Source organism: Pseudorca crassidens, chromosome 6 (assembly GCF_039906515.1).
Source record: "Pseudorca crassidens isolate mPseCra1 chromosome 6, mPseCra1.hap1, whole genome shotgun sequence".
NCBI classification, from domain to species: domain Eukaryota; kingdom Metazoa; phylum Chordata; class Mammalia; order Artiodactyla; family Delphinidae; genus Pseudorca; species Pseudorca crassidens.
In genome coordinates this window covers 43,269,432-43,289,579 of record NC_090301.1, presented here as the reverse complement: position 1 = coordinate 43,289,579, position 20,148 = coordinate 43,269,432, and the positions used below count along the sequence as shown (strand labels likewise).

Genomic DNA, 20,148 nt, shown 5'->3' with positions numbered 1-20,148 from the left:
ACGAAGAAGGGCCAGTAATGACTCAGAGAGGCTTTTCTTTAAAACATTAAGCAAATTTAAAAAAAATGAACTGGGGGGCTTCCCGGGTGGTGCAGTGATTAAGAATCCACCTACCAATTCAGGGGACACGGGTTCGAGCCCTGGTCCGGGAAGATCCCACATGCCGCGGAGCAACTAAGCCCGTGCGCCACAACTACTGAGCCTGCACTCTAGAGTCTGTGAGCCACAACTACTGAAGCCTGCGTGCCACAACTACTGAAGCCTGCACGCCTAGAGCCTGTGCTCCGCAACAAGAGAAGCCACTGCAATGAGAAGCCCGCGCACCGCAACGAAGAGTAGCCCCCGCTTGCCACAACTAGAGGAAGCCCGTGCGCAGCAATGAAGACCCAATGCAGCTAAAACTAAATAAATAAAGTAGATAAATTTATAAAAAATGAACTGGAATAGCTTCATGTGGAAAAGAGCTTAAAATTAAAACAGCATCAGCAAAAATCCAGCCAATCAAAATAAATAAATAAATAAAATCTTTAAGGGGAAGGATTTCAGGTTGACAGGCAAACAATACTATCTGACATACTGAAAAACATTCTCCCAAAGAAAGATGCACTCTTTTGTGGACAGCCCTGTTTCCATCCCTATCACGGTACTCATGACACTCTGCTTCACTCCTTGAACTTTTTACTCTTGGCAAAGCCCTTCACAGCCCCAGGTGCTAGCGGTACAAGTTAGTTCTCAAACATAAATCAGGTAAAGTGTTTCGCTGTGGCTGCCCAAGTCTCTATGACGACTGTATACCAAGCATTAGTCTCCTCCCTTCCTAAAAGTAACAGCTCTTCACCCAGACACAGTGCTGAAACAACGGGACAAAAGGAAAACATTTTCTTATCAGAGAAATCCTAGTTCCTTAACATATGAGATTTCTATGTGGACAAATTTAAGAGGCAGAGGGGGAGCTTTTAAATATTTGAAATGTCATTATTTTTTGGAAGGTGATGAAGGCCAGGAGTAAAAATCCTGGTGACGACGTAGCTTGTTTAAACACAGCAGGCTCCAACTTGTCATAGCTAATCTAAAAAACACCCTTCTGGGCTCTGCCAGAGGCTCCTTCTGAGAACTCACAGATAGGCCCAGGGTCTGCCAGGCACCCTCCCTGCCTCAGAGAGCAAACACTCAGCGTGCTGAAAGCATCCCTGTGTGGTACTCACCATGTCAAATTCTACGGCGCCCACTATCCGAGACACCTCATCAAACTCCTCAGGAGACATGGGAAGAAGGTTGTCTGTGGTCTGAAGTTGAGAAGGGTGACTAAAATGGGGAGAAAGAAACAGGAAATGTTAACATCTAGATTATGAAAGCAGTGGTGCAAACTTTGCCATTTCATCTTTGGCCTGTGACTGAATCACCATTTTAGATTTTTACTTCAGGGATGTGTATACATTTGTAAAATACATTTGAAAAAGGACAGATCTCGAGAAGTTCATGTCCCCAGCCCTGCCCCTTGGGAAACACACTGTATTCTAGAGATGTGAGCCAGATATAACCAGTCTGGATCCTGCACCGCTTCTGCCTGGGTGAACACGGGCACGAGCTTGTGCAGTTGTGTCACCTACCCTGGCCCGAGAAGCGCCAGAGAAATGTCTGGGGAGTCCCTCATCCCTACCTTGAGGTTTGTATGCAGATAAGGCTGCTCCAGAGGGTTATTACATGAAGGCTACATCCATTCACCCCAAGACAGTGCTGCAGGCCAAATAACTGACAATGACTTTTCCAAAATTTTTTTCTACCTTTTACAAAATGAAACAACAAAATAAAAGCAAACGGAAAAAAATGTATCTTAGTCATTACTTTGGCCTTTTCTAGATAGAAAAGAACTGCTTGCCCACTCTGATCGATTTTTGTTCATTTTATTTACACTTTTTCAAAATACGAGTTTGGGGAGAACTTATATGCCTTAAATACAACTTTGTTTTTTTTGGATTTTTTTGGTTTGCTGTTTGTTTGTTTGTTTTTATAAAGGCAATAAAACGCTGATAGGCAGTGACACCAGGATCTCTAATTAGGATCTTTCCACAGGTCCATCTGTGATGGTGGCAGCAACAATTACAATGGAAAAGCAAAGAACAAGCATCTTCAACAGGCCCCAGCCAGGAGTGGGGCTTGTTTGAGGATTTTAAACATGTCACTCTTCTGTGTTCACTTACACTTCAGACACAGAAATCAGTTCAGTCTTGATATATCCTGTTCCTTTAGGGCCATCAAGTTCCATAGGCTCTGGGGCTAGAAGCAAACACATCACGTACACTTTCCGTTAGCAGAAATTACACAAGAACAATCAACTTTTTCTTTGATCAAGACTGGACTGTTTTCCTTGGCAGTCAGGTTAGACTCCCTGCCTGGGTCACCTGAAATTGTACTGCGAATGCAGAAACAACCAGATGAAAAGGGGAGGCACATTCAGCACAGAAGTCAAGCTAAGACGGTTCTCTTTCCAAGGCTTGAAATCCTACAAAAGTTTTATCTGGTTTATGGTCCTGGCCTGGTTGGTGTAATAAACGCATCTGTCAGGGTAAGCCGGGTGCATCTAAAGTAACTGTGCTAACGTTGAGACTACTGATCCTGAAAAATCATTAAGTCTGTTGGTGCATTCCAAACCAACTTAGTCTAACTTCCACTTTCTCAAATGCCGTTCAATGAAGACTAAGCAGAGGGAGACCCGTGTGCTAAACTTAGACCTGCTCTCAGTGATGTGACCTAATAACTTACCAGGTCACCATGAAGGGACCACTTCACTTCGCCCGGGCCTCCATCTCCTCAATTTCAGGAGCAGGCTGACATAAAGCAGGTAAGCATCACAGGTCCTACGTTTTTCCCCTCCACGCAGAAAAAGTAAAAATGTAACAACTACACACGACCAGAAATGGACCTTCTCCAACACCCCTAAGATCAAGAACCATTTACTCCTTTCTTACGATCTGTATCAGGCCAAACAATGTATTATGTTTCAACTGCGCTGTGTTTATTAGAAAGCCTGCTTTTACCAATTCAAAGGAAGGGGTGGGCTAGTGACATGGCATGGGGGGAGTCTGTGCTGACATCTTGCACCGATAGGAAGGCAAGGGCAGTGTGTGGGGTTAACGCCTGTCTCCCGCAAACCTTTGGACTAGGTGAAGGGAGAACACAACCACAGGAACGACTGGGCTGTGCTATAACTCATCAGGCAATGCTTGCACGCTCTGCCCACTTACCTTCCTTTGGCCTGGAGTAGTACTTTCCAAAGGCATGGTCTTTATCAATATTTGGATACAGAAACTTCAAGGGATTCTCTGGAATATTTTCAGCGGCCATGACTTTGTAATTGCGAATAATGTCAGGGAAAGTAACAGCAGAAAGTTCTTTCTTTGTGTAGGGTTCAACCGCATGGAAGCAAGATTCTAATAGGAAGAAAAGCAAAGTGAGTCCCACAGAATATCCCTCAACAATAGAGGAGAGAAACAAACACTGCAGAGTTTATGGATTTGACAGAACCTGGTAAGAACTAAACACAATCTAGGAGTTACATCACAGAGCATGTAATTGCTTTATTCCTAAATAGATTATTATCCTTTCTTTAAAATAGGAAAAATAAAGGCCATCATTACTTTCGGTAATATTGCATTTGTCATTATTTACTTAGATTTGTAAGTCTAGCCAAAAGAAATTTATTAAATACCTTTAAAATAACTAATTACTAATTGGGTCTTCTTGGCTCAAGCCATAGATTAAGTTACTAGAAGATAAACTCACTTTGTCTTTCTTTTCATATTGAAAAATGAAAATAAACAACAACACATGGAAAACAACTTTTTAAACAAACCAAAAAGAGACCCTATTTGCTATTTTTTTCTCTAATCCTTAATGTAAAAAAACACAGTTTAATTCACTCCTGGTCTTAGTCCCAGACTTCATTGGAATCCTGCTTCCTAACTGATCCAGGATTTCACTTTTGGGGCACACACTCCAGAGGCTGCTGTCAGGTGCTCTGGGGACTCTGCTCTAGAACTTCAGACCAAAGCTTTGTAGCTGGTGTGGCCCTGCTTTAAACTTTCCAGTTGCCAATGGTTTTCATCTTTGCCTGGTTTGCTAGTTCCATCTCTCAGCAAGTTCAGGAAGAACTACCGGGGGAGAAGAAGAAAAGGGCAGGCTCTACCATCTACTGTCCTCACTGGGCTCTAATCCCAGCTCTCCTGTTTTTTTTACCAGAAGAAAAAAAAAATAGAACAAGAAAAGTATCCTATCTTTTTGCATCTTCTAAACTGAAAGCATAAGTCACTGGAACAAATCAGTTTTCCCTCCAATCCTTCAAACAGAGCAAACTACAAGCAAGAGTGAAAAGTCACCAGTTTGTCTTTATCACTTTCTTGTCTCCACTGAAACCTGTTTCTCATTCCCCGGAAACCTGTTTCATAACGCGTAGGTTTTCAGAATTGTTTTTGCCATGGATGCACTTGGTCAAATAGAAACCCAAGATATAACCCAGATAAACGTGCACGAGCCTTCTCTGTCAGAAGGCAAGGTGAAGGGCTGCACCCAGTCCCAGGACCCCTCTCACGGAGCCTGCCCTCATCCGTGCACCTCCAACGTGGGATTCCCCTCCATGGGTCTGGAAGCTCACGCCTGTGCACTGTGGGTTTCCTCCCAATAAATGACTGCCAGTCATACTGACTCGCATCTTTCACCTACAGGTGACATACCTGACAAAAAGGAAAGAATGTGGCCTTGTCTTTAAAAAAAAATCATTTGCACAATATGTTCCAGGCAACGAATCCCAAATAGCCCTTGGTGATGTATTAAATCCTACTGGGGACGCTCAGCTGGGGATAAGTGGAGGAGCTGCGACTGTATGTCAAAAGCTCATCATTTGTATGAGTTGATTTGCAGAGAAGAAGAAGGGCTTGCACCCACATTTTGAATCGGTGTGTGTGCAGGCGCCTTGGCTTACCACCTCCATTCTGGGGCCGCTCCACCCATGTGAACGTGATGGCCCCTTCCCGGCAGCTCTCACTGAACCGCAGCAGGAATGTCCCCGGCTGCTGGTCCTTCAGCAGAGCCCGCTCTCGCTCCTTGCTGATAAAGCCCACGATACACCTGCACATGGAAAGGGATTGATGGAGGTACTCTGAGGTTCAGTCATGACTGTAATTTTCACGTTCACTTACAAATCAAGATGACTGCAACTTGACACAAGAGCACAGGATAGAAGTGTATCAACTATTTTAGATGCTTTAAAATCTATTTCATCGACACTTCAGGAAGCATTTCACTCATACATATATATGCTGAAGTCCCAAAAAAGCTCACTAACATGGTGCCCGTTGGATGCTACTGATGATCAATAAATACTTGCTGGATTAATGAGCCTTTCATTTTCACCTGGGGATTCTGAAGGCCATGAAAATGTCTAAATTCATGCATCCTTTCTAGTGAAGAGAAAGGCTCAGACAATCCATTTTCATATTCTAGACCTCTGACCAAGTTAAAGTCTTTGCTGAAATATCAACTGACCCTGGGAAAACATTAGAAACAATTTACCGAGTCAAAAAAGTTTTTTCTTCCTTACCTGGAGGCAATAAAGCAGGTGCTCAAGAAATTTTCGTAGAATGAATGAAGGCATGAATGGCACTCAGGGTTTTTAAATTTAGCTTTGAAAATGCATATACATATACTACGAAAATATAATTTTAATCTTATGAGGGTCTACTATCGTGAATGCCTGAAGGGACAGCCTGCAAGCATCTGTTTCTGTGAGATGCACCCAAGTCTTGCCAAATAATGAAGTCTGTCTGGGTCAGGCCTATCTCAGCCTTGCAGCAATGGAGTGTGTACTCAACATAGGTTTCAAAAATACATCTATCAATGGCCCTTACCCATCATTCCAGAGACAGAGCAGGTGTTTTTTAATGAGTTCAAGGATGCTTTCAATCCAAAGCCAGAAAGGAAAATTTTTATCATTTATATTTTCCTGCAAGTATACAGATGCACACATTAGAAACCAAGAAATCCAAAACAGTGACTTAGCATGTCTCCTCCCGCCATCGGGTTTTAGTTTGCAAAGACTGCCCAGCTGCCAAAGCTAGCACTGCCCCCTACAGAGCTGTCACTGCCCTCTTACCAGCTTTCAGACACCACCCTCTCCATTTCCTGAGCCAGGCTCTGCTTCCCTCTCCAAACATTAGCGACCCAGCCAGGGAATGACCTCCAGCATGATCCCAGAATACCAGTTGCCTTCACACTATCCAGTAGCGTCAGCTTGTCAGCACTGTCTGGTGACCCTAGCGGGGTCTGATTATTCCCCCCAACTGGTCTCACTGCTTGAGCAGGCTCAAGACACCCCCTCCAGCCCAGCAGGCTGTCTACGCCGGCACAGACCACACGTTACTCATGGACGGAGCTAAAACGCTGCCAGGCCAGAGGTCAGTGTGAGCAAACAGAAGACTCATTTCGGATATGAGAGAATGTTATCACCCAGGCAGGTGCTTCCTGTCAGACTCGCACTTGGAGACTAACCTTCAGCGCGCTGAAGGAAAGTAAACAACTTGCCCTAGGGGTTCCGGGGGCCAGAGGAACACGCCAAAGCAAGCACAGTGCAGCCGGCACCGCGGCGAGAAATCCGAGACCCTCAACAGAGAGCGGAAAGCACTCACAGTGTAAACTCCAGACAGCACCCACCTTACAGAAGCGAGTCCATGGAATAAGCCCATCAGGGCCAGCACTGGGCCCTAGACAAATAAAAATAAGTTTTTTAAGGAAATGGAAATCAATTCTGAAGCTTTGGCTGGACTGATGGCTGTGGTATTTGCTCTCAAAGAGCCAACACTCAGCAAAGGAAGGTTGTGTGTACATAGTTGATATTCTCAGATACACTAATACAATCACTTGTGCTTTCTGGAGAAGCCTCGATTTGGTCCCCCTTGTGCGATACCATTTCCCATTGCTTCCCTCTCCCTCCTTGGCAGGCTCCTCTCCCGGTGACCCTGAGGAATTTTTTTCAAGTTCAAACTAAGACCAAGATCACCCCTAGGTGATCGATTTAACTGACACTTGACTTTACAAGATTATTTTAGATATTAATTAGGCATTTCCCTCAGCCCTCCTCCAAATAGGACACAGGCTCAGGGAGGTCGATGCAAATCAAAAGCCCAGTGAGAGAAATGAAAGGGGAAGGAAGCCTCGGGGTTACCAGCTACACAAATTGAAGAAGCCATAAGAGGTGGTGAGCCTGACATCTCTCTTCATGGAGAACCCCAAATAAGCCATTGTAGGCAGAAAAGATATCTGTCTTAACTCTCACCAAATAAGGGAAAGGAATAGGAATGACTTCTTACTTTTTATTAAATTGCACAAGACTCTCACTGTGACAGCTGCATGGCCAAGAGAAGGCACTGCTGAGAGCCATTTGGTTAGGAAAAGCCTACTGGTGTTTGCAGTATATGCAGTCCTGCTATATAGAAAGCAAATCTGGCAAAAAGGTGACCATGGATTTTTTAAAAAATAGTTCAGATAGTCCCATTCATTGAAGATCTGACCTTGAGACGAGTAGGTCTTAGGTTTGCTTAGTGTGGGAAACTAATAAATCCATGACATCAGCCACTGAAAGGGAATTCTCTATCATGGGCTGCACCCTGCCCATCAGGCAGTGCTGGTCACGGGCATCCTCCTGATGTGGACAGTGTCTCCTCACACCTGGGCCACCTGATGTAAGAGACCTGGGCGTGTGCTGCGTGGTGGGCAGCCCGAGGACCTTATTCTTACCATGTTGGGGGCTTGCTGTTTTTCTCCCCAAGGTTAATAAAACTTCATATTTCTCAAAGAATTTAAGCCACAAGTAATATATTTTACATAATTTAGACATCTTTCCCCTAGGAACCCTGCTCAGAAATGTTCATATGAGATAATGGGGAAATGATTCATTTAAATCTTTTATCAGGTCTCTATCTCCTTCTAAGGTGAGGCATCCTTCTCACTTAGCTATAATAAACTGCTGCTGGAAAAGCCAACAGATTTTAACACTCTCCTACCTTGGACAAAATAAAGAGGAAAGAGGGGGAAAGGAGCAAGTCAAGATATTTTATGAATTTCAACTGTTAGTTACGTAAGAAGTGAATATGCTCATACCAAGAAGTTTCTCTCCCAGCATGTTCAGCTGGTCCACATTGAGACCTCTTTTGGTGACAGAAGAAAACTGCCAACTCAGCACCTCTGAAAGCTGAGACCATCGTGCACAAGGCGGGTTCAGGAAGAAGGACAGATTCTAGAGAGAAAACACCCAGAAGCTAAGGGCTACTGATGAGCCACCAGTCACAAGCCTGGCACTGAAACATGGATCTCAGCCAAAGTTCAGCTCTCATCTATGACACACAGATGTTTTCACAGCTAAAGAAGAGAAATCCTCATTATTTGCAGATTCACATTTGTGAATTCATCAGCTCACTAAAATTTAATTCCTAAATCAATATTCATGGCATTTCTGCAGTCATTTGCAGATGTACCCAGGCACACAGCAGTGAAAAGTTTGAGTTGCCAAACATGTATGTTTCCAGGTGAGGTCAAACAAAGCTATGATCTGCCTTCCTATTTCAGCTCTCATACCATACCCGAGTGTCTTTTTTGAGGTCTGTTTAGCGCCACGGTTTTTGCACTTTCGTATGCTTTTTTGTTGGTGATTTCATTTTTAACATGGCCCTCAAGGGCACGGCTGAAGTGCTGTCTAGTGTTCCAAAGTGCCTTACGAAGAAAACGCATGTGATATACAAACTTTGTTCAGACGTGAGTTATAAAGCTGCCTGCCATGAGTTCAATGTTAATGAATCAACAAGTATATTAGCTAAGGGATCTTTAAACAAACAAGGTTACGTATTGACCAGCAAATGCAAAGATTGTGCCAGAGGCTCATGGGAACCTAACCCTGTGTTTCCCCTAGATGCAGTGGTTCAGTATCTGCCAACTCAGTGTTCACAGCGACTTTAAAGGACTTTAACTACAGTGAATAACCAGCATCAACTGTAATTACTCAACCATATTAGAGTACCCACACTCTAAGAATGCAGCAGGCTTATTTAGCATATATACATTTTTTAAAAAGCATAAAAATAAAGGACCTCTTCCACAGTAAAAGCTGTACGAAATCATCCGTTGCCTGAGCTTATTCACATGGAAGGAAGATCATAACTCTCATTTCTAATACATACACATGCTTCGCTTTTCCAGAATTACTCCGATCCTTAGCAATGCCACTTGAGTTGTGCCACTTTTCCTTCAACATCTGGCCCTTAGGGGCTCTTTCAGATATGCAGAAGCTAGAGCACGAGGTCTCTGGTTAACCCCTGGTACGAAAGTAGATGTGTTTTCCATACCCTGGGTTCTGCCACCAGCATGTTGTACCACAGGATGGAGGCCCAACCACTCGGGAGCTGGCTGACATTGGAGATCACCACGATGGGCAGAGAGGCCGTCTAGAAGATGACAAAGACCTTGAAATCATCTGAATCACAGAAGCATCACCTTCAGACCACTATGCAGCCTCTCAACTAAGCGAGGGATTCCTGTACATTTGCATTATCTCTTATATTTGAAAATTAAGAATGTAAAGTTACGTTCTTTGGTTTGTAGTTGAATATGTCTTTGTTATATCTTTTCAGTTAAGAAATAAGTTTCAATGCTTCATATAAAAAATTAGCATAGGACATCTCAACTGGAACATTTAGCTTATAGTACCCGAAGGTTAATTCAGTTCTCTAGCTGCCCGAACGATTAAATTAACATCAAGATAGTACTGGCTGAAAACAATAATCTTTTTTAGCAATTAGGTAAATACGTCTAAAATAAAAATTGAGAAATAAAAATACACGTAACAGTTTAAAATAAAAATAAAGTCTTCCACATCTGGAACATGTAAGTCTTACCTCAAGGTCAATGACCAAACCAGGCTGGCACAACTGGGTTTCAAAACTAAGGGAGTGAAGCTCTTCAGTAACGATGAGAGGACCCTTAAAAGAGAAAAGGGAAACAAAAGGAATATAGCGATTCATTCACTGATCTTGCAACTTGCAAGAGCCTACTAAGCATTTTTTGCAAGAGGCTGCAGACAGCCTGAACCTAACCAGCTGCAATTCAGAAGAACATTTCAATTGTTGAGCATCTATCCCAGATTTCATTATCCCGAGTATCTCACTGTTCTCTCAGAGATCAGATTTCAGGTTTCTGATATTATGGCAAGGGATATGGATTCAGGGGAAAAAAGTGTCGATAGGGAAACAGCAACTTCTAATGGGTTTATTCATGACCTAAGGCATCCTGGCCCTCAGCCCCTTCTGAGGGTGTGTGCGGGCTGCACACCTCAGGCTGGCATGGGGTGGAAAGTGTACACGTGTTCCAGGTGTGATTATCTATCGGGAGGGCTGATTTGCATAAGCCTGGCTGGTCATAAAGTGCCTTGGTATGGGTAGAAAGGTTATATAGTGTTCAAAGTACCTTCATACATATTATCTTACACGAGCATCACAACAACTTAGAACCAGAGAGATGTGGCTGCCCTCCCTGCTCACAGGAGAGGAAACTAAATCCTCGGGAGGTCACAAAGATAGTCAAGATCCAAACCAGGGCTGGTCAGGCCCGGGCCGGTGCCTGTCCCACTGTTCCACACGACCTCTGCTGGCTGTCGTGGGGAAAGACAGCACGCGTGCCACGCAGGCACAAAGGACGACGAGCGGTCCAAACCAAAGCAACTCCAGGCATTCTGTCCTCTGCCCATACTTCATATCTGAAGGCATCACAAACACAGCTCCTCAAGGACTGGCTGTGAAAATGAAACTGACAGAAGGATGATGCACTGGGTAGGGGACACGTGGCAGGAAAACCCTCTCGGCACACATCGTTTTTGGCAGGGCAGTCAATGAAGCTGGCCTCTAGTTCTAGCTCTGACAGTAACTCCCTGTGCACCCTTAGCTAAATCCTGCAAACTTCCTGTGGTCCAACTTCTTTACCTGTGAAATGTGAGTAACACAGTAGCCCACCGTACCTACTCCGCTGGGCTGTCTGTTGAGGGTCCCATAAATTCATGTGCAAAATCACTTGACAACCATAAAGCACAAGCACAGAGTGGTTTCACCGTTATGACAGATACACCATGTCCCAAAGCTTGTCCACTGCCCTTCCCTGCCGGGTCTTCCTGCTTCTCACCCCTCTGTGAGGTGTCCCTGGCCCCCAGGGCCACAGAGCCAACCTCATTGGACAGACCTGCTAGCTAGAGACCAATCACAAGAGAGAAAGATTCACCTCGTTGGTTCTGGCACCGGCGTTTTTCTGTTCTTTCAGTTGCTACAAAAAAAAAAAAAAAACTTAGTAAACAGTACCATAATCATCAAAGTTGCTATTTTCGTCTACAAATCAAACCAAAGTGGGGACTTAGAAAGAATGAAGGAAGTGAAATTATTTTCAGAACGCAGAACAGGAGGTGAAGTGACCCTTGTGTGGGTTCATGAGGGAGAGTGCCTTTTCCCATCATTCTGACAGCCTGCGAACACCACAGGGTTGAGAAGATCCCAGGGAACAGCACCCTGCTCCCTCCCCCAGGCTAGCTTTTCCCGAACCATCCCCCATCACCTTCATTAGCTGTCGCATGCTCCCTGGGCTCAGGGCACAGCTTCTCTTGCCTTTCCCTCCGCAGAGTCTCCCAGGCCTGTGACTCAGGCCTCTAAGACTGCCCTCAAAAGGACTTCAATCACGCAGGTTCTAAGGGAGTAACCTGGAGCCTCCAGAGCAGCTCCGGACACCCTCAGACTCCTGGGTTGGACCGAGGCTCTCACACGAGGTCTAGCTTCCCAACTATGAGTTTGCGGGTTCACGAAATGGTTGCCAATAAAAAAAGGATGCTTTGAACCTCCCTGCAGGCTCCAGCCCAGGAATTGCGCAGGGCTCAGCACCAACGCACCTACAGAACAACTGGCAGCCCCGATTTTCAGGGAGAGAGGAGAGAAAGCACCACCCACTTAAACCCCTTTGCTGATTTCCACTGCCCGGTGCCCGGGCCCTACTCCTCCGGAGACAAAGTGCTCGAGACAGTGGTTGTGGGCAAGACCCCAGGAGGGAGGTGGTGAAGAAGGGGCCAAAGAGAGACTCCTGGGGCCTGCCACGCTTGGAGGGGGAGAAGGAGCGGTCAGGATGTGGGGCAATAATGACCTCTGGGAAAATTCCAACAATCTAGAATGGGTAATCACTGAGGTCCTGGAGGAATCATGTACAGATAGCTTATGTGCACACTGGTTTATGGAATATTTGACTGAGATCACTACCCCCCCAAAGAAGGTATCTCTGAGAGGAAGACTGGCAGGAAACAGAGTGGACAGTCCTGGGATAAGGAGGGGGGACCAAGATTCCCCAAGTGCTGCTGAAGCCACCGGCCATGAATTCTAGGAAGCCTTCTGCTAGGGGGTGCCCTGCCCATCACACAGGGCACCAAGTGCCACTCGATCACAAATCAAGTCCTAATAAACCAGACACAACAGAAAAGGGGGAAACTGATCTCCCTACCAGGTGTCGGAATTCTGCCGCCAGACTTCCATTGGTGGACTCCTCCATGTTCATCACCTTCGTGTGAGTGCCCAAAATGTTGAACTTTCGAAACCTAGACAATACAGGGTACAAATACTTAAAAGGCTGGGAACTGTTAAACCAACACATAAACAAACAAAGCGATCGTAAAATATAGCACAAAGTACTTCACGTACCCTTTTACTGTATTTCTCTCATTCACATCTCTGCAAAAAAAAAAAAAAAATATATATATATATACATATATATGATCACATATGTGTATTTAAAACTTGAGATAAGTTTTAACAAAAATATAAAAGTACAAGATCAATAACAAATAATGGGGCTGTTCAGCCCTTTCATTCACTCACACAGTCCCTCAATCAACCCGCACCAGCAATGCCAAGTTTTGCTGAGTGACCTCGGGCAAATAAACTGTCTGGGCCTCACCTTTCTCCACTGTACGTCATGCTAACAGCACCAACCGTACAGGACACTGGAAGAAGGAAACCTGTTACCGGGTAAAGAGAGCACAGAGCACACCCTCAGTAAACGTAAGCCTGAGTTATGGCTATTTGTTGAGCAGTTACTCAGTCGGTGCCTTTCCGAGGCACCGAGCTAAGCACTGGGGACTGAGCAGAGAGCGTTGCTCTGTGGCTACACAACTCAGAGGACCTTCCAAAGTGACAGCTCGATCCTTATTTTTGTTCTCTGTTATTTTTAACGCTTTCAGAGAAGTACTTGAATGGTCAATTATTTGGGAAAACTATCAAGTTTAAGTTTTAAATCTGAGGTTAAAATCTTGAGAGACCTGTATCTTATATAAATGTAGCGATAACGTCGTCATGTTCTGGACAAATAATGTGTCTGTCAGGCGTAGGCGAAGGTTAGAGATCATTAGCTCACTCATAGTTAAATGAGTTAGCTTCCTTTCCTGTCTCAACTAGAAGTTCAATGCTTTTGTGAAAGAGAATCACCGTCAGTTGTAACAGTGACCAATTTTCCCATCTGGAAAAAAAAAAAAAAAGAACTTACACTTCATAACCACGGAATATTTCTAATGACCAAGAAGCCAGCCTTGGCATATGACAATTAGCTAACTCGACACTTCACCTGGACTTCATCACTTTCCCCCAGCGTCCTTTTCCTGCCCCAGGACTCCAGCCAGGACCCCACGTGACATTTGTCATCATATCACCCTAGCCTCCTCTGGTCTGTAACACGTTCTCACACGTTCCTTGTCTTTGAGGTTTTTGACAGTTTTGAGTATCACTGCTCAGGTGTTTTAGGAATGTCCTTCAACTTGAGTTTCTCCAGTGTGGCATCTCAGTTTTTTAAATTGTGGTAAAATATACATAACAGAAAATTTATTATTTTAAGTATTTTAAGCATGCAGTTCAGTAGCATTAATATACCCACATTTTGTGCAAAAAAAGAAAATTCACAATAAAAGGAATAGTGTGATACAAAGCCACCTTGTCAAAGCTAAGAAGAAAACTCAGAACTGGAACAGACAGAAAAGACAAAAGAGCAAGAAAAAACTGAAAGAGAGACTGAGTTAAGCAGAGTGTGGTAAACTGTAGTGGCCACAAAACCTCTACAGCTTTTCTTTTCAAGAGGCAGAATGTATTTCCCTGTCCCTTGAATCTCAGGGGACTTTGACTTGCTTTTCCCCACACAATGGACGGGAGTGGTGCCGTACAAGTTCCAAGTCTAGCCTAACAGGCCCAGCACGCTGCTGCTCTGATCCACTTGGAACACCGCTGCCGTATGAGAAAGCCCAGGCTGACCTCTTTGAGAGCCCAACAGAGAAGGGCCCAGTTATCCCAGCAGAGACAGACACATACAAGGCCATGCTAGACCGCCCAGCAACAACCAAGCCAGCCCAGACCAGAAGGACCACACACAGCCCACAGCATAAGAGAAATTAATAAGTTTTAGAGTTTAAGCCACTAAATTTTGGGGGTTTTATGCAGCAAAAGCTAACTGATACACAGAGAAACCAAAGATGATGGGAGAAAAGCAAAGGCAAGGCACAGACTATGCTACAAAGAAGGCTATAGTTACAGGAATGGAAAGAGACAAAAAGCCAGAGGAAAATGACTTGGATTATCATAAATGGTTTTGAAACTTGGTAAACCAGAATGTTACACACACCAACAAAAGCATTAAATATATCAAGGGGGGATGGCAGGGGCTAAGCCATCTTGTTCCTTGATGTAAGTGCTTAGGTCACTGATAGTTCAGGTCCAGGGACTAAGGACAAAACAGGATGGGCCTGCTCCATTTAGACCCCATGAGAGATGCTGCCCATTCCTGGGTTCTTACTGCCCAGAAGAGACAAGTGTGAGGCCAGCAGGCTCCACACAGGCCCCCCAAAATGCTGTCAGCTTCACTCCGGAAACAAGTCCACACTGGCTGCAGAATCATGGTGGCCTGGAGTTTGATCAAGGGCCCTTCCTCTAGGGCTGGCCTAGGAGGAGGGGTGGTAGCTGCTTGGAGACTTGATCATTACAAGCTCATATGCATAAAATGCACTCATTCTTTTGTTCACTTATAGTCTAAAAAGCCACAAGCACGTTGATACCAGCTCTAGGGGATGCTCCCAACATCCAGAACAGGAGCTATCAATTTAAATGTGCTGGGATCACTTACAAACAGCCCCAGTGCAAAAGTCTATGTTTAGTTAACAAAACCAGCAATTTCAACAGTACATGTACCTTAGATAATATTAAAGATATCTTACTTATCAAATAAGACTTTGACTTTCAAGTTATAATTCAGCTCTTGCAATTTCACCAACAATCTGCAAAGAAAAAAGTCATAATTACTTTTAAAAATTATCTGTTACCATTTATTTATCATGCCAATTCCCTACTGATGAACATTTCAATAACCCCCACCCACCTCATGCAGTTTTTGGTTATTACAAACAATGGAAGTGACATCCGTGTATGTCTACTTGGATGTTTTTAAAGTGTATTTGTAGGATAAATTCCTAGCTGTGAAACTGCTGGGACAAAACTGTAACATTAAGTTCTGACACACAGCAGCACTGATTTTATATTCCCACCAAACATTAGTGAGGGTATCTGCTTCTCTGTATCGCCTCGCCAATGCTGAGTTTTATCAAAATTTCTATTTGGGGCTAAAAATAGCAAACACTGCCCTTTACTAAAACTTGTATCTAATGCTTATTCTGCTGGGAGAAAACAAAAACTATCACCCATAATCAGGAAAGTGAAGGTCACATCTATAATCACCCCAGGGCAGTGTGGAGAGATGGAAGGAGCCGTGGGCTGACACTCAGGTGTGCTCTGCTCTGATGAGCTGGAGAGCTGGGGAAGAAGCCCCTCACTGGTTGGCTCCCTTTAGTGAAGCAGATGATGGGATTAGATTTCTCCTCCTGCCAGCTGTGAGTTCTGGGACCTCACGGGTGCTAAAGCGTGGTGCTGTTCACTGGCAGCCAACAGGCAGCACCTGTGGACCTAACTCAGCAGCACCCTGGAAAAAAGGACGAGGGCCAACTCTGACGGCAAGTGCAGCTCTTCTGAGTCCAGCTGCTCACCAGCGGAGGAAGAGCTAAATGAATGCAGCCATGCAATGGAAGAAAGTAAAGCTGTAAAAGCTGTACGTTCTAACATGGGAACACTTCCATAACTTATTATGAAGGAGAAAAACAGGCTGCCAAAAAACAGACAGCAGAACCCTCGTTTCTAAAAATGAAATACTGTATGTCATATATATTTGTGTGTCTATGCATGAAAAAAATATGTGTAAGTACAATGTATTTATTTATATATTTATGTAGACATGGGCAAAATTCTGGGAGGACTGACACCAGGCTGTTTACCATGGTGGTCTACAGATATTTAGATCACATACAACTTTGAGAAATCTGAGGAAAGCTATGAACACATTCAGCAGAAAAATGTACCTGTCATAAGTCCACATTCACACACACTGCATACATTTTGGGGGGAATGTAAAGCTCAGGTTATGAGTTTATGCTCAAGAGGGGATGAGGCTGCTGGGAACTTCTACTCTCTACTATATGCAGTTCTGCAATTTTGAATTCCTATTTACAGTAAACATTCATTACATCTATAACTGGAAAAAAATCAGGGGTGTGTGTGTGTGTGTATACACACATATCTCTTCTATTTCTAGTCTGAATAGAAAAGACAAGACTCTTAGATATTCTAAATAAGAATTCATATTAAAATGCCTACTGCAAAATTACTTCCTCTAAAGCACCATATATAACAGTGTTGTGAAAGGAAGCTGGGGTGCAAACTTTGTGATAGGAGGTGCAGGGTCTTTTCTTTATTACCTCAACTTCACAGTGAATTGTACTCCAGTCTTCAGGACCAATGGCCTCTGAGGATGAGTTGGCATGCAGGGCTGTCTTTCCACCACAAATGAGCTGTAAATTCCCAGCAAAGGGTAAATTAGCATTTCCATTAATGCTGAGGCAGTAAAAGGTTATTTTCCCTAAAGAGGAGAGGGGGTTAGAGAGCACAAGCCAAAAAAAAGTTTGAAAGATTTTAACAAATTGGATGAATAAAGTGAGGTTTTCTAGTCAGTAAAGAAATCCCCAAATCTACTGCACTCAACAGAATCCTAGTAACTGCAGTGAACTGTGATACTCTTCAACAATGAAAATTCTGAACGGGATTCTGTTCATTTACAAATTTAAGAATCAAATTTGCTAATTAGACTTAGTGTGGTGATCATTTCACAATATGTACAAACACCAAATCATTATGTTGTACATCTGAAACTAATACAAGGTTATATGTCAATAACATCTCAATTTAAAAGTAAAAATAGGGAAGTCCCTGGTGGTCCAGTGGTTAGGACTCCGTGCTTCCACTGCAGGGGGCATGGGTTCAATCCCTGGTCAGGGAGCTAAGATTCCACATGCCTCGTGGCATGGCCAAAAATAAATAAATAAAAAAATAAAAACAAGATAAAAATAAATTTTACTACAGTTGAAAGTGAACCATGTACCATATTGCTTACCACCATAATTTGAGACTGACATTTTAACATCCTTTGGAAAATTGATTTTAAAATTGTTTAGTAATATTTATTATCTAATAAACATTTCCAAACATTAAATTTAATTTAAAGAAATAATGAAATTTGCATTCTAAAACCCAAGTAAATGTCCTCGATTATTTCAAAATCCAACATCTAGGCATTCCTGTTTGGACATTAGCCACAGGGAACCAAAGACATTTTAATTACATTAGCATTTAAAAAATTGCAATATGGGGCTTCTTCCCTGGTGGCGCAGTGGTTGAGAGTCCGCCTGCCGATGCAGGGGACACGGGTTCGTGCCCCAGTCCGGGAAGATCCAACATGCCATGGAGCGGCTGGGCCCGTGAGCCATGGCCGCTGAGCCTGCGCGTCCGGAGCCTGTGCTCCGCAACGGGAGAGGCCACAACAGTGAGAGGCCCGCGGACCGCAAAAAAAAAAAAAAATTTACAATATGAATTCTACTTAGTGCCATTTGTTTACCTACTAAGCATATCTGAAACACCTACCCATGGGCAAGGTACTATGTAAGGCCCTGGTGGGGGAAGAAGATGACAAAGGCACATCTCTATCTACTAGGACCTTTCAATTTACAACAAAGAAAACAGAAATACACAGACAATGATATAATAAAATCCAGAATGGGAGAAAAATAAAGAATGAACTATGCAGATCTGGAAGGGAGACAACATCTGCCTGGGAACTCTGGGAAGATTTCATGATGAGATATAAGGTGAAACGTTCAGGATGCAGTTTCGAAATGAGGTACAAGAGAAGAAAGCTCTGAGGCAGAGAAAATACTGTTGGGAGAGGAACGGAGAAGCAAATATCCAGGGTAGGCACGAAGTCAAGTCTGCCTGGAAATGGGGCATGTATAGAAGCTAATTCTGGAGTGGCTAGTGAGGGCCAGGCTGTGCAGGTGCGGCTTGGGTGACTGCATGCGGGGCTCCCCTGAGATCAGCAGGTGGCAAAAAACCTGATTGAACTGTGCTCTGGGAGAGCACAGGGTCACAGGGACAGGGAGGAAGGGGCTTGGGAGGGACCATTTGGGAGGCTACCACGCCAACAGGTCAATAGAGAGGATTTGAGAGCTTGAAATGTGATGAGACCATGGAATAGGAAAGAGAGGACAAATATCATCAGGTTAGACTAGACAGGTCTCGTCACAGACTGGCCACAGGGAAGGAGACTGGTAACCCGTCTAAACGGTCACAAGAATGACAGGCCAACGACATAAGCAAGGAATTCGGGAAGACCTGATTCGGGGAAGCCATAAAAAATTTTACATAACCTATTAAACCCTTCTAAATTATCTGAATTACCAGAAAAATTTTCCTCTGGGTAAAATAATTGCAAAAAGTGCAAAAACATCTCCCTCAAGTTACCTCTGAATGAGCTGCTGGAAGAGGCTGAAGGTGCGGTCCCATAACGCTTGCTTGTTTTTTGTGATAGGGTCATGTTCATAGGTGTATTTCTGTTCCAACTCCTCAAGCTTTTTAAGCTGCTGACGAACCTGCTGCAGACTCTCTGCCACTATGGTGAACCTGGGAAGGTACAAGCCACAGGGGTCTCCATCAGAAAGCAGCCTGGATTAAACAGAATCACGGAAACCAACAAGTACTTTTTACAGACAACACACGACGTTATCTGCCCAGCTCTGAAGTGCAGGGAGAAACAGAACAAACCTGATTTGTGTGAAAAAACTAATATGCATGAACGATTACAGCCCAGATTAAAAAACTGCATCCCACTGAGATGGCCCTAAGGCCATCTCTGCAGAGATGTATTCACATCTCTGCAGGAGGCTCCTTGTGGCCTAAGGTGACCATGGGGGCCCCAGACAGCGGAGGGCCTCGCTGGGCACCTGGGGGGCTCGGAGGTCAGCATCTCACAAGGCTCACGGGGACACACTGGGCTGGGGAGCTCCATTCCTATCCACAAAAAACTGGGATATGGAATGGCAACTCACAGAATAAAAATAAATGGCTGACTATTGTGAATTTTTAAAAACAGCCATCCAGAAAGTAATCTCATGAGGTCTCTGGTCCTTGGGCCCTTCAGAACTGTTCCAGGCCACCCCCCGCTCCTACCCACTGATTCTACTGCTTCCATCCCCTCTGCTCAGTTCTGTCAGCCCTCCCCTGGACTACGCTAATAAACTCAGAGCAGACCAACTGGCCTTTCTGTCTCTATTCTATCCTCAGGCTTCAGCCAGAGTGACCTAAATAAAAAATCAGAGAAATGAACCTCCACTTAAATAAAAGGCCTGCCCGGCTCACCAGTATCCACTGGGTAAAATCCCGGAGTTCCCAGCACAGTACGGGAACCTCCGTGACCAGGCTCCAGCCTCTTGCCAGCTCCACTTTCTTCCTTCCCTCTCTGGCACCCGACTCTCTAGCCATCCAACATGAGAACTGCGGGCCCCAGCTCATGCCAGCCTCCCCTCCCCTCTGCCCCATCCACACTCTTCTCCTTCCTGGTCTACATGAAGTTTTCCTATTCACTCTCGAATCCGTGCAAGATCACTTTGTCTCATTA

At 44.2% G+C, this 20,148-nt stretch overlaps 1 protein-coding gene across 2 annotated transcripts in view; it reads right to left on the bottom strand.

The window, feature by feature from the left end:
• STAT1 (signal transducer and activator of transcription 1) overlaps positions 1-20,148 on the bottom strand; it is a 41,184-nt gene that overhangs the window by 4,003 nt on the left and 17,033 nt on the right. For both annotated transcript variants that reach the window (XR_010944336.1, XM_067741175.1), the window contains exons 9-23: positions 18,996-19,154; positions 16,901-16,993; positions 15,314-15,373; positions 12,762-12,791; positions 12,565-12,658; positions 11,311-11,352; positions 9,939-10,022; positions 9,390-9,488; positions 8,152-8,287; positions 6,706-6,755; positions 5,904-5,998; positions 4,979-5,124; positions 3,246-3,431; positions 2,202-2,277; positions 1,206-1,305 (exon numbers count right to left, since the gene is read on the bottom strand). Coding sequence is in view for 1 of the 2 variants with exons in the window: in XM_067741175.1 (XP_067597276.1) it covers positions 1,206-1,305; positions 2,202-2,277; positions 3,246-3,431; positions 4,979-5,124; positions 5,904-5,998; positions 6,706-6,755; positions 8,152-8,287; positions 9,390-9,488; positions 9,939-10,022; positions 11,311-11,352; positions 12,565-12,658; positions 12,762-12,791; positions 15,314-15,373; positions 16,901-16,993; positions 18,996-19,154 (1,450 nt within the window). In the remaining variant the exon portion in view is untranslated. The remainder of the gene's footprint in view (positions 1-1,205; positions 1,306-2,201; positions 2,278-3,245; positions 3,432-4,978; positions 5,125-5,903; positions 5,999-6,705; positions 6,756-8,151; positions 8,288-9,389; positions 9,489-9,938; positions 10,023-11,310; positions 11,353-12,564; positions 12,659-12,761; positions 12,792-15,313; positions 15,374-16,900; positions 16,994-18,995; positions 19,155-20,148) is intronic.